The sequence below is a fragment of the Podarcis liolepis genome (genome assembly GCF_965112155.1).
Source record: "Podarcis liolepis genome assembly, chromosome: 15".
Taxonomy (NCBI): Eukaryota; Metazoa; Chordata; class Lepidosauria; order Squamata; family Lacertidae; genus Podarcis; species Podarcis liolepis.
This window is the reverse complement of record NC_139566.1, coordinates 2,381,021-2,394,918: the sequence shown is the minus strand read 5'-3', so window position 1 is coordinate 2,394,918 and position 13,898 is coordinate 2,381,021. Positions and strand designations below refer to the sequence as shown.

Genomic DNA, 13,898 nt, shown 5'->3' with positions numbered 1-13,898 from the left:
AATTCAGCACAGAGTTTCATATACATTTTTCCACATCACTGTGTTTTTTTAAAGTTCTTATGAAAATTCATGAACGTTTTAGTGCATATTTCCCTAATATGCACATTTTGGTTTGCCTAGTATAGCCCCTTCTTCTTCTTCTTCTTCTTCTTCTTCTTCTTCTTCTTCTTCTTCTTCTTCTTCTTCTTCTTCTTCTTCTTCTTCAAAATGTATTTTACCCAATATTTATATTATCACACACACATTTATATTTTATCTTTACTAACAGGCACTCTTTGCCCTAGCGTATATGCACTTTTATACACATTATTTGGATGGAGAACAACACTGCGAAATCCAGAAACATCCATGTTTCGAAAGGGTGGCTGTGTTTTGACTTCCACCTTGTCACACACAGTGGGAATTAGGTAGCTAAATGAAAACTGAGTCGGTCAGATGGTTTTCCCACCCTGACTAGACACCCTTGTTCAAAGCAGGGTGTGTGACTTCGACATTTTCACATTTTTCAACCTCACTGAAGTTGGACCAAATGCATTTCATCCTTGATGAGCTGTCACAGGAAATAGTTGTGTGTTTTTTTAATGTCATAACATTTTTATTGTAATGAAAGATTAGTTTTCATCCACATTAACAGTCTGTAGGCTTTTGAAAGTGGTAACTGGCACATATGTGACCAGTGTATACAGTTTATTAGGCGAATCCTCATCTTCATTGCGTTTTCTGGATAAACGCACACGGATACGGTAAGGAACATTCCTTACTCCTTTTGCCCAGACAGCCTTGTTCAAGCGGGTGTCAATGCGTACATCAGGAGTCCCCATCTCCTTCATTGCAAATTTACGGATCTCCTTGAGAGCACGAGGAGCCCGCTTCTTGAAGCCCACGCCATGGATCCATTTGTGAATGTTTATAGTATATTCCCGAGTAACCACCTCATTGATGGCTGATCGTCCTTTCTTCTTTTCACCACCTTTCTTTGCCTTTCTCAAGAGACAATGGGTGAAGTCAAATGGGTGAAGACAATGGGTGAAGTCAAGGGGTGAAGTCAAATGGCTGCATTAGCAGCACTCAAGTGACCTCCCTGGGGCACAAGCCTGGACAGCGTGTCTGGAAGTCCTGGTCTGCCCAGATGACAAGACCCCTCCCCTTTCAGCCCCACTGATGTGATGGAAAGGAAAGGAGAACAGTATGTTTGACACTAGCAGGAGCTGCCAGAAGAAAAAAATATAAAGCGCTGTCCAAATGACTCAGGGTTTAACTCAGGGCCGGATTTTGGTTTGATGAGGCCCTAAGCTCCTGAAGATAATGGGGCCCTTTATATGTCCAGCTGTACTTTGTCAACAACAAACGGTCGCTGTTTTTTTGTGTTGAATATATGCTACATGGCTATTTATGGACCTAATGGCAACTAAAGCCATTTGCACATAACAAAACATGTATTTTATCAAAGTAGTGTAATTGTTGAAAAGTCCATGCAGAATGCAAAGTCCATGCAGAATGTAGGCACCCTATATATAGAAAGGAGCAAACCAGAGATATTTTAGGGAGCAGGCTAGCAGGCGGGGCCCATGACTTACATCATAGGAGCCTAGACAACACAAAACACGGTTGCTGTATGAAGGTTTTATTTTATTTGTTTTTTATCTTATATTTTGGAAATGTACATCCAGTTTTTTCCCCTTTAATTTTTTTGGGGGCCCCCAAGAGAGTGGGGCCCTAAGCTATAGCTTGTTTAGCTTATACATAAAACTGGCACTGGGTTTACTACACACAAACACCAATTTTTTAATTAAGTTTTCTGTTTTCCATTTTAAAATACTCATTTTACATGCTTAAGATATCAACGACTTCCCTTCTTCTCTTTCCATGGTTCATTTTGCATATCATAAATCCCTTCCTATACCATTCAGTATTCCACTAAAACTTATTTACACTGTTGAATTTATCTTAATGCTGCCCACGTTTTCAGCTGTACACAATTATTTCCCATATATTCAATAAACATTTTCCGATCTTCTCTAAATGTATGTTTTTCTTGTTCTCTTATTCTTAAGTTGCCATTCTTCTTTGGTTAGGAATTTTGCTCATTTTCCATTTTGGGGCTAACAAAACACAGGTCACAGTAGCAACATACATAAACAACCTTTTTTGACACCTGGGAATTTCAGTCTGAATTATCCTCAACAGAAAGGACTCTGGCTTTTTGGGGAAAGTACTTTTAAACATCTCCACACCCCCCCCCCAATTCATTATGGATCATTTCCCAATACAGTCATACCTCGGGTTGCGAACGTGATCTGTGTGGGAGGCACGTTCACAAGCTGCAGCGCCGCGCCAGCGCATGCGTGTGATGCGCTTTTTCCACTTCTGCGCATGTGTGTGATGTCATTTTGTGTTTCTGTGCAAGCGCCCAAACCTGGAAGTAACCCGTTCTGGTACTTGCGGGTTCGGCACGGTCTGCAACCCAAAAACGTGCAACCCACACCGTTCGTAACCCGAGGTATGACTGTACATTTTTACCCTTCTACAAGTCCACCACATATGTATAGGGTTTAGTCCTAAGGTTTTTCTTCTCCTGAAGATATCCTGCAAGGCAGCGGAGGTTGAGGCTCAAACAGTGACAGAAAACAGAAGGTTGGGAAGGGTTCGGGTTAGGCAGGAACGTCCTGTTGGGACACAGGCAGAAAAGCCTTGAGGCAGATGTTGCCCTAGGCAGTTCAGAAACTCATTATCTGTTGAGATAGAAATGCTTTGCCTTTGAATGTTTATACAGGTTCTAAATAACACAGAGGGTGCGTGAGCCACACCATGGGGCTGTCAAATTAAAGAGGAGCCAAGGATGTCGATCCCCAAATATCAATAAAACAAACTGACGGAGAGGACTGGTATCTTGGTTTTCCTATTAATATTTATACAGGATGCATTTGTGGCTTCCTCAAGCCCTGTCCGTCAGTAGGCACATTCCAGGGAGGTTTCCTCTGCTGGTCATGTTGTTGTTGCTACGAAACACAACCATTGCCATCATTGATGCTTTTGAATTCTGGTGCTGGAGGAGACTCTGGAGAGTCCCATGGACTGCAAGAAGATCCAACCTCTCCATTCTGAAGGAAATCAGCCCTGAGTGCTCACTGGAAGGACAGATCCTGAAGCTGAGGCTCCAAGACTTTGGCCACCTCAGGAGAAGAGAAGACTCCCTGGAAAAGACCCTGATGTTGGGAAAGATGGAGGGCACAAGGAGAAGGGGACGACGGAGGGCGAGATGGTTGGGCAGTGTTCTTGAAGCTACCAACATGAGTTTGACCAAACTGTGGGAGGCAGTGGAAGACAGGAGTGCCTGGCGTGCTCTGGCCCAGGGGGTCACGAAGAGGCGGACACAACTAATCAACAACAAATCTAGCTGGTGGCATTTGGTTAGGATTCAAGAACACCAGAAGTTGCGTTATACTGATTCACATTAGCTCAGTATTGTCCACATTGTACAGAAGCGGCTTTCGAGGGTTCCAGCAAGGGGTCTTTCCCCTGTTTTACCTGAGTTTGCTGAGAGTTGAACTTGGGACATTCTTTATGCTCTCAGCTATGATTCTTTATGCTCACAGCTATGGTACTTCCCAGAAGAAGGCCACCTATGAGGTCAGCGGAAGCCCCAGGAGCAGCACCCTGGCTGGTGCCTCATCCATCCCACCCCTGACACCTCTGGTGGCATGGGCAGCAGTGCCAGCTTCTGGCAAGATCTCACCAAATCTTGCAAGATCTTGTGGAGCGCACACGATCTCATGGGATTTTGGCAAGATCTCACAAGATCTCACCAGAACCTGCCCTTTGTACTGCCACATGGCCCAGGTAAGGGATGTGGTGGCCCTGTGGTCACGCAGTGGCCTGGCAGCACATTCTCGTTTCAAATCAGCTGGTACTTCCCTTGAAAATAAAGCAAGATTCCAGTCCTCATGGGTTCTGCACAAAGGGCTGGTTAAATAGGGACATAGGGAGTGGCCTTGAGTCAGACCATCGGTATCTCTCATGGGTATCTCTCAGCCTTAGTTGAAGATGCTGGAGATTATATCTGGGACATTTCAGTTGCACAAAACAATATTTGTGTTAATATCCCGTATGGGGGAGAAGGAAAGTAGAGACCATCTGCACTATACATTTAAAGCAGTATCAATCCACTTTGAACAGTCATGGCCTCCTTCCATGGTTCTCCTTCCTGGGAACTCTGCTATGTTAAAGGTGCTGAGATTTGTTAGGAGACCCCACTAATCCAGAGTGGTTTAACAGTCAGTCCCTCTTCCCAGGGAATTCTGGGAACTGTAGCTCTGTCAGGGGAATAAGGGGTGGTCTCTTACAACTCTCAGTACCCTCAACAAGCTACAGTTCCCAGGATTCTCTGGGGGGGAAGCCATGACTGTTGCGTGATACTGCTTTAAACATATTCTTCTTCTTTGGCAATCCCTCATAAACGAGTAAGATTGACTTCCATGATCATGGTTTGAGAAGTGAGTCCGTAAGTGACTGTGGAGGCCAATTCTGGATCCACACGTCCTTCCACAGTGGAGACATATGGTGGAGTTGAGGCCTACATAACCAAATTAATAGTACAATCCCTACATTTTCCTTGCTGGGGAAAAAAAAATCCATCACTCTGCAGGTGATACCAGGAAGCAGATGATTGATGTTTGTGTGCTCCTAATTAAAGTGAGATGGAGCTGTGGATAATTGACATTACAACATGATAAAATGTTTCCTAATATAAAATGAGCAGTAAGCGCCTTCAGGGCACCGTCAGCGTCTCTGGGGAGCAAAGCTCATTCCAGTCCCAATAAGTGACATCACTGTGGTTTAAGGGCATAATTAAATAGAATGGTAGATATGCCAGGTCAAGCCTCTTGTTGCAGTATATCTTAGGAATGAAACACTCCCGAGGTATTCCTATAAAAATACTCCTTAATACTTCCTTAAGTGCACCTGAACGCTCCTGAGGTACTCCTTAAAAATCTCAGATAGTCCTGAGGTATTCTTTGACAGTCACTCTGAAATACTCCTCAGATACTCCTTTAAAGTACTCCTTAATGCTCCCAAGGGATTCATAGAATCATAGAATCATAGAATCATAGAATCATAGAATCCTAGAGTTGGAAGAGACCACAAGGGCCATCGAGTCCAACCCCCTGCCAAGCAGGAAACACCATCAGAGCACTCCTGACATATGGTTGTCAAGCCTCTGCTTAAAGACCTCCAAAGTAGGAGACTCCACCACACTCCTTGGCAGCAAATTCCACTGTCAAACAGCTCTTACTGTCAGGAAGTTCTTCCTAATGTTTAGGTGGAATCTTCTTTCTTGTAGTTTGGATCCATTGCTCCGTGTCCGCTTCTCTGGAGCAGCAGAAAACAACCTTTCTCCCTCCTCTATGTGACATCCTTTTATATATTTGAACATGGCTATCATATCACCCCTTAACCTCCTCTTCTCCAGGCTAAACATGCCCAGCTCCCTTAGCTGTTCCTCATAAGGCATCGTTTCCAGGCCTTTGACCATTTTGGTTGCCCTCCTCTGGACACGTTCCAGTTTGTCAGTGTCCTTCTTGAATTGTGGTGCCCAGAACTGGACACAGTACTCCAGGTGAGGTCTGACCAGAGCAGAATACAGTGGCACTATTACTTCCCTTGATCTAGATGCTATACTCCTATTGATGAGGCCCAGAATTGCATTGGCTTTTTTAGCTGCCGCGTCACACTGTTGGCTCATGTCAAGTTTGTGGTCAACCAAGACTCCTAGATCCTTTTCACATGTACTGCTCTCAAGCCAGGTGTCACCCATCTTGTATTTGTGCCTCTCATTTTTTTTGCCCAAGTGCAATACTTTACATTTCTCCCTGTTAAAATTCCTTAAAATACTCCTTAATACTCCCAAGGGATTCTATTAAAAATACTCTTTAATACTCCTGAGATGCTATTTAAAATACAGTGGTACCTTGGGTTAAGTACTTAATTCATTTTGGAGGTCCATTCTTAACCTGAAACTGTTCTTAACCTGAAACACCACTTTAGTTAATGGGGCCTCCCGCTGCCCCCGTGCCACCGGAGCATGATTTCTGTTCTCATCCTGAAGCAAAGTTCTTAACCTGAAGCACTATTTCTGGGTTAGCGGAGTCTGTAACCTGAAGCGTATGTAACCTGAAGCGTATGTAACCTGAGTATTTCTACTCCCAAATACTCCTTTTTAATAAAATAAAAATAAATGTTAGCTTTGGTATCATGTTCCAGAAATACTCAATCAGAGTACAGGCAACTCCCCGTTTGTGCAGGGACTGCATTCTGACACACCATGCACATCTTGGTAGGGGCAAGTATAAGCCCATTCTGCCCCACCTCACCCCCATTCCACCCCCTCCCAGGGTCAAAAATGGTGTGCACATTGGCTATCGTGCGCATGCCGAATGCTGTATTTGATTTCAGATTTATATTACACCAATATTCCTTATATTTGTTACTCACTTCATGCAAAAGGTAAAGTGACTTAATGAGACAAGATACAGACAGATAACATCAATTAGCAGCCACACACACACACACACACACACACACACACACAATGTGCTATGCAAAATTCTTCAATGTGCTGTTTCAGTAACACAGTCGGGAGAAATCTTACTTCACCCTACAAACAAATGAGCATTATAATAAAGGCTGACTTAAATTTTACCATGTGCTGAAATGACAGGGCTGGGAGAGTTGTTCTCGTGCTTGAAGGTTTCCTACAGGCACCTGGTGGACCACTGGGAGAACAAGATGCTGGACTAGATAGGCCATTGGTTTGATCCAGGAGGTCTCTTCTCAGGGCCTGTCCAGTTCTGGGCACCACAGTTCAAGAAGGACACTGACAAACTGGAACGTGTCCAGAGGAGGGCAACCAAAATGGTCAAAGGCCTGGAAACGCTGCCTTATGAGGAACGGCTAAGGGAGCTGGGCATGTTTAGCCTGGAGAAGAGGAGGTTAAGGGGTGATATGATAGCCATGTTCAAATATATAAAAGGATGTCATATGGAGGAGGGAGAAAGGCTGTTTTCTGCTGCTCCAGAGAAGCGGACACGGAACAATGGATCCAAACTACAAGAAAGAAGATTCCACCTAAACATTAGGAAGAACTTCCTGACAGTAAGAGCTGTTTGACAGTGGAATTTGCTGCCAAGGAGTGTGGTGGAGTCTCCTACTTTGGAGGTCTTTAAGCAGAGGCTTGACAACTATATGTCAGGAGTGCTCTGATGGTGTTTCCTGCTTGGCAGGGGGTTGGACTCGATGGCCCTTGTGGTCTCTTCCAACTCTATGATTCTAGGATTCTAGGATTCTAGGGCCGTCTTACGCATAGGCGCTAGGGGTGCAGGGCACCTGGGTGCTGGACTCTCAGGGGTGCCAGGCCGAGAGTCTGGGGCCTGAGAGTTCAGTCCAGGGAAGAGCCCACCCACTGGTTGGATCAGCGCGGAGGGCTCTTCCGCTGCAGGAGGCTGTGCGCCGTGAGTTTGGGGGCAACCGAGCCAGCGAGATGCTAAGGTGGCCGGCTGGCTCCACCCTCCTGCGCGCCTGGGACTGGGCAACCTGGGGTGGTGGCGGAGCCGGGTAGATCTTTGCACCCCAGCGCTTCATATGCTTAAGACAGCCCTGCCTCTTCTTATGTTCTTACCAAAGATTTCGGTCAATGAAAATGTCTTAACCCGGTGCCTAAGAGCTAACAATGACGGCACCATGCATACTTCCCTGAGAAGAGTAGGGCACAAAAGGGGGCCACCACTGAGAAGTCCAGTTCCATGCCTCCCTTGTGGAGAAGGGCCTCAGGTGATGAGCACCATATTCAGATCGGTTGATGTGTTGAGGGTCTGTCCTTGAGGTGTCAGGGTCACATAAGGCCTTCTGGGTCAAACCCAGCACTTTGAATTGAGTCTGGAAACTAATTGAACTCCACATCACACCCTCCCACTGTATTTTTTTATTTTATTAATTAGTACATCTAATTGCAAACAATAAAAAGAGAGACAGAGAAACCAATACATTAGATATGGTACAGGGTCGTGTCCTTGCGATGATTGCTTATCTTCCATTGACATTGCCTTAGCTAGCATTGTTATACATGAATATATGCAGCATTTTAAAGATTCTCATTACTACTTGTACATTAATACATGCAGTTGCAACATAGGGGGAAGAGATGCATGGTGGGATGTTTCCCAGGTCTTTCTCGCTCCAAAAATTAATGAGCAGTGAGAATCCCTCTATAGCAGGGGTCACCAATGTTTTAGACCCATGGGTATATTGGGATTTTTGAGGTGGTCACTTCTCTTCCCAGCCCTCAGATCAGCCCAGCTCTGAGAGTCAGAGAGCAAGGGAAATGTTGATCATTTTAGACTCACAGCTCTCCATGGAAGTGCAGGTCAATTCTGTGTCCAGGGCAGCTGTCTGTCTACCAGCTCCATCTGGTATGCAGGATGAGACCCTACCTGCCCATGGACTGTCTCACCAGAGTGGTGCATGCTCTGGTTATCTCCCGCTTGGACTACTACAATGTGCTCTATGTGCCATTTACCTTCCCGCTGGGGCGGCACCTATTTATCTACTTGCACTTTGATGTGCTTTCGAACTGCTAGGTTGGCAGGAGCAGGGACCGAGCAACGGGAGCTCACCCCGTCGTGGGGATTCGAACTGCCAACCTTCTGATCGGCAAGCCCTAGGCTCTGTGGTTTAACCCACAGCACCACCCGCATCCCACTTAGAACAGTAGCCATCTAAAAATAGTGCACAGATTAAACAGGGCAGCTAAAGTGATAAATCAGCAAGCGCCAGTGCAGATTGGAACAGATGAGGCTTTCCAAGGAGTAATCATGCAAAGTAAATTAAGGCAAGATGAATACGAATTATATTCTGCTGTGAATACAGAATGACTGAACCAAGCACTTTAAAACCTCAGTGAATTAACTAGGTTTATGGAACACACACACACACACACACACACACACACACACACACACACACTATAAAAATTCATTTAAAAAAGAGAGTCTTAATTATATCCTGACTAACTGCGAAACTCTTTTTAATTAGCACTTTAAATGCCTAGTTGGATATATCTGATTTGAGCAAATTTGTACTGCGTAGACTTGGCACATGTGAGTGTTGAGTGAAAGTTCAAAAACAAAAACCTTGCCAGAAATACATAATGTTATTGCTGTTCTTCCATTTCTCCTTTGTCTTTTCTCCCAAGGAACTCAAAGTGGTGCACATGGTTATCCCCATTTTAACCTTACAGCAACCCTGCAAGGTAGATTAGACTGAGAGTCAGTGCCTGAGCCAAGGCCATGCCAGTGAGGTTCATAGCTGGGTGGGGTTTGGAGCCCTGGCTTCCCAGGCTCTGGTCCAACACACTAACTGCTACATTGTTGATCTGTTTATTTGAGTTATATACCAGCCTTCATCAAAAGATCTCCTATATACCTGAAGGAAGCGACTCCACCCCCATCGTTTAGCTTCGACACTGAGGTCCAACTCCAAGGGCCTTCTGGTGGTTCCCTCCCTGAGAGAAGTGAGGTTACAGGAAACCAGGCAGAGGGCCTTCTCGGTGGTGGCGTCTGCCCTGTGGAACGCCCTCCCACCAGATGTCAAGGGGATAAAGAACTATCTGACTTTTAGAAGACATCTGAAGGCAGCCCTGTTTAGGGAAGCTTTTTAAGGTTTAATGTTTTATTATGTTTTTATATGTGCTAGAAGCCTCCCAGAGTGGCTGGGGCAATCCAGTCAGATGGGTGGGGTACAAATGATATATAGTGGTACCTCGGGTTACATACGCTTCAGGTTACATATGCTTCAGGTTACAGACTCTGCTAACCCAGAAATAGTACCTTGGGTTTAGAACTTTGCTTCAGGATGAGAACAAAAATCGTGCAGCAGCCGTGTGGCGGCAGCAGGAGGCCCCATTAGCTAAAGTGGTGCTTCAGGTTAAGAACAATTTCAGGTTAAAAACAGACCTCTGGAATGAATTTAAGTTCTTAACCCAAGATACCACTGTGCTATTGCTATTGCTATTGCTATTGCTATTGCTATTGCTATTGCTATTGCTATTGCTATTGCTATTGCTATTGCTATTGCTATTCTGTTCTGGGAGGAACGGATCAGTTTATCCCCAGTCCTTGTCACGTTTGCAAGTGTTCATTCATAAATCCATATGGCTCGTTTGACCTCTAAGCACCTTTCTTCCTTGCAATGTTTGCTGTATGCGGAACCGATTACCCTCCAAATTTTGTTGGACTTCAACTCTCACCAGCCCTGGCGTGAGCAATGGGCAAGGGGGATGGGAGCTGGAGTCTAGCACCATCCACAGAGCCACTGGGTTCCCCATCCCTGTCGTGGTGGTATAGTGGTTAAGAACAGTGGACTCATAATCTGGTGAACCTGGTTCGCTTCCCCGCTCCTCCACATGCAGCTGCTGGGTGACCTTGGGCCAGTCACACTTCTCTGAAGTCTCTCAGCCCCACTCACCTCACAGAGTGTTTGTTGTGGGGGAGGATGGGAAAGGAGATTGTTAGCTGCTTTGAGACCCCTAAGGGTAGTGATAAAGGGGGGTATCTTCTTCTTCTTCTTCTTCTTCTTCTTCTTCTTCTTCTTCTTCTTCTTCTTCTTCTTCTTCTTCCTGGACACATGTCCCAACCAATCAGGGATCACATATTAAAGGCACTTCCAGAGGTGTAAATCAGAAGTGGGAAGCCCATGGTGTTTCATCCCATCATGCTATCGGTGGCATCTTGGAGGAGGCCCACTCAGGTGCTGGGTGGGGAGAGTCTGAGGGCATCTTAATCCATGACTTTTGGGCCAGATGGACAAAGGAGTGGACCTGATATAAAGCAGCTTCTCATGCTGCTATGCGTGTGAGCCTTTGGCTGTCCACTGTGGGAAACAGGATACTGGGCTAGATGGAGCTGCTTCAGCCCTGGAGGTATCCTGTCATTGTCTTCAGATCCAGAGGTTGCTCATCAAATTCCAGTTTCTTAATGAATGACTGAAATGTCTCATCTTCTTTGAGGGCTTTTCGCTTGTTATCACCACCGAGGATGGAATGTGCACCCCATTATCAGCTAACTACCGAGGAATTTAGTATCCTCCCAACTCCCCATCACTGCACATTAGATAAAATCACGTAATTGGCTCAATTTGGGAAGCACACCAAAAATGTTGCATTTCCAAGATGCTTTCTGGGTGAACTCAGAAGTTAATTGTGTTTTGCACTTGTAGTTACAGCATCACAAGAGTGATGGGGTGATAGCTAGAAAGCTCTTGGCCATGCATTAGTCAGGCCTACCATCATAATTTTTGCGAGCATCCTTCTCTTCCTCCTCTGTGTTTCAGAGTTTCAGTGAAAAGCACTTATACTTTAAAATGGGCAGTAGGAATGTAGTTATTAGAGTGTTGGACTTGTACCAGGGAGACCAGAGTTTACAGCCCCACGGTTGTGAAGCTCACTGGGTGTGGGGATTAAATGAGGAGGGGAAGAAGAATGTATTCCACATTGAGCTCCTTGGAAGAAAAGTCAGGAAAATATGCAACCCATCCATTCACCCATTCACCCATCAATTAATCAAATAAAACCAGGTGTAGGCAGAGATGGAGGAGAACATTAGCAGAGCCATCATGGATCATACTCTGTCCAGAATTCTTCTTCCCAAAGTGCCCCACGAGGTGCCTTCAAGAAGTCTTCAAAGAGAGCATGAAAGGAATATCTCTTTCCATGCTGCCCCCCACATTTTTTGAGCACATATGACAATTGTGACTTGTGTTTTCTTTTTAAATGAAAGAAGTGGGCACACACTGGGAGGAACAAATCACTTTATCCCCAGCCCTAGAGACTTTTGCAAGTGTTCATTCATGAATCCATCCCATCCCATTTATGGGATAATCTCTGAGATAGATGCACCAGCCCTGAGAGCCAGGTTCTACTTCCACTGTCAGAAGCCACATGCATCTGAATACCAGCTGCTGAAAACCTCTGTAGGGGAGTGTTGCTGCTGTGCTCAGGCCTTCCTCATGGGCTTCCCATTGGGACATCTGATTGGCCACTGGAAGAAGAGGATGCTGGACCAGATGGTTCTTGGGCCACACCCAGCTGCAGTGATGAAGGGCTCTTGCAGTGATGGCTGCCAAAGTTCATGGAGGATAACCCCGATGTTCTCCTGCCACGGATGGAGGCAGGATACTCTTGAAGGCTAGTTATGGGGCATCACAAATGGGGAGAGTTGTTGTGCTCAGGTCTTGCTTCTGGGATTCCAATTGGGGCTTATTTTGGTTGGCCACTGTGAGTAGATGATGCCAGACCCGATGGACCTTTGGTCTGATCCATCAGGGGGCTTCTTATGTCCATATGGGAGAGAGGGGTTCTTGCCTCCATGCTCTGCCTGTGGGCTTTCTGAAGAATCTGATTGTCCATTGTGAGAACAGTATGCTGGATTAGATGTGACCCAGCAGAGTTCTGTCCCTTCAAAAAGCTACAATTCCCACAGTGGTTAAACAACCAATCCCTCTTCACAGGGAGCTATGGGAATTGTAGTTTTCTGTGGGAAATAAGGGTCTCCTAACAACTCTCAACACCCTTAACTTCTTCTTCTTCTTTGGCGATCACTCGTAACTGAGTAAGGTTGCCTTCCATGAACACGGTTTTAACAGTGAGTCCGTAAGTGACTGTGGAGGCCAATTCTGGATCCACACGTCCTTCCACAGTGGGGACATAGATTTCCGGGTGGGAGTTGATCATGGTGAGGGTTTGCCAAGCATGCCTTCCTCTTAACACATTTCTCCCTTTCGTCCCGAGTTTGAGTGTCCTCAAAGTCCACGACACCTTTGGTAAAGGCTGGAGCACTCGCAGGCCAGTGTTTCCCAATTGTCAGTGTTTATACTACATTTTTAAAGATTTGCCTTGAGAGCATCTTTAAACAGCTTTTGTTGTCCACCGGCATTTCGCTTTCCATTTTTAAGTTCAGAATAGAGTAGTTGCTTTGGAAGACGATCATCCGGCATCCGCACAACATGAGCAGTCCAACAAAGCTGATATTGAAGAATCATTGCTTCAACACTGGTGATCTTTGCTTCTTCCAGTACACTGGCTTTAGTTCACCTGTCTTCCCAAGTGATGTGTAATTTTTTCGGAAACACAATTAATGGAATCTTTTGAGGAGTTGGAGATGGCGTTTATAAGTGGTCCATGTTTCACAAGCATCCCAGAATTCTTTGGGAGGAAGCCATTGCTGTTTCAAGTGCCACCCTAGTGGTTTCAAAGTATGATGTGACTGAAGACTGTCTTTAGATTGGATTCTTCTTATACAACTTAGGTCTCTGCTATTTGGTAGGCCACATCCCCTCATACAAACCTTCCCGGGCTTTGAGATCTTCAGGGGAGGCCCTTCTCTCAGTCCCACCACACTCACAGACCCACTTGGTGGGGACGCAGAAGAGGGCCTTCTCAATGGCTGCTCCCAGAATTTGTAACTCTCTCCCTAGAGAAGCCAGATTGGTTCCTTCCTTGTTGTCCTTCCACTGGCAGGAGAAGACTGTTTTATTCCAACAAACTTTTGGGAACAAGTTTCTTTTTATTAAAGGGCTTCTAATAGTACCGTGCTGCTTTTGTTATCTGTATTTTAATGAATGTGGGTTTTTTAAATAAGGCTCTATTAGAGTTTAATTACTTTTTATCAACCATCTTTTGTACGTCTTCGTTATCTTATCTGTGCTGTTTCATTTTGTGTAAGCCATTTTGAGTCCCAGTTTGGGGAAAAGGCAGGACCATCATCATCATCATCATCATCATCTTCCTCCTCCTAGCATGTTTCCCGCAACTCAGCCCAACTGTATTTCCATTGCCTCATAACATTCCA

General features: G+C 45.3%; 1 protein-coding gene across 1 annotated transcript; it reads right to left on the bottom strand.

The window, feature by feature from the left end:
• Positions 1 to 573: 573 nt before the first annotated feature.
• On the bottom strand, positions 574 to 3,833 carry LOC310693841 (large ribosomal subunit protein eL31-like; the record flags this gene model as incomplete). The annotated part of the gene is made up of 2 exons (XM_083476228.1): positions 574 to 980; positions 3,807 to 3,833. 2 exons carry the CDS (start codon positions 3,831 to 3,833, stop codon positions 612 to 614), a joined length of 396 nt encoding a protein of 131 aa, XP_083332354.1. The 3' UTR covers positions 574 to 611.
• Positions 3,834 to 13,898: the final 10,065 nt, after the last annotated feature.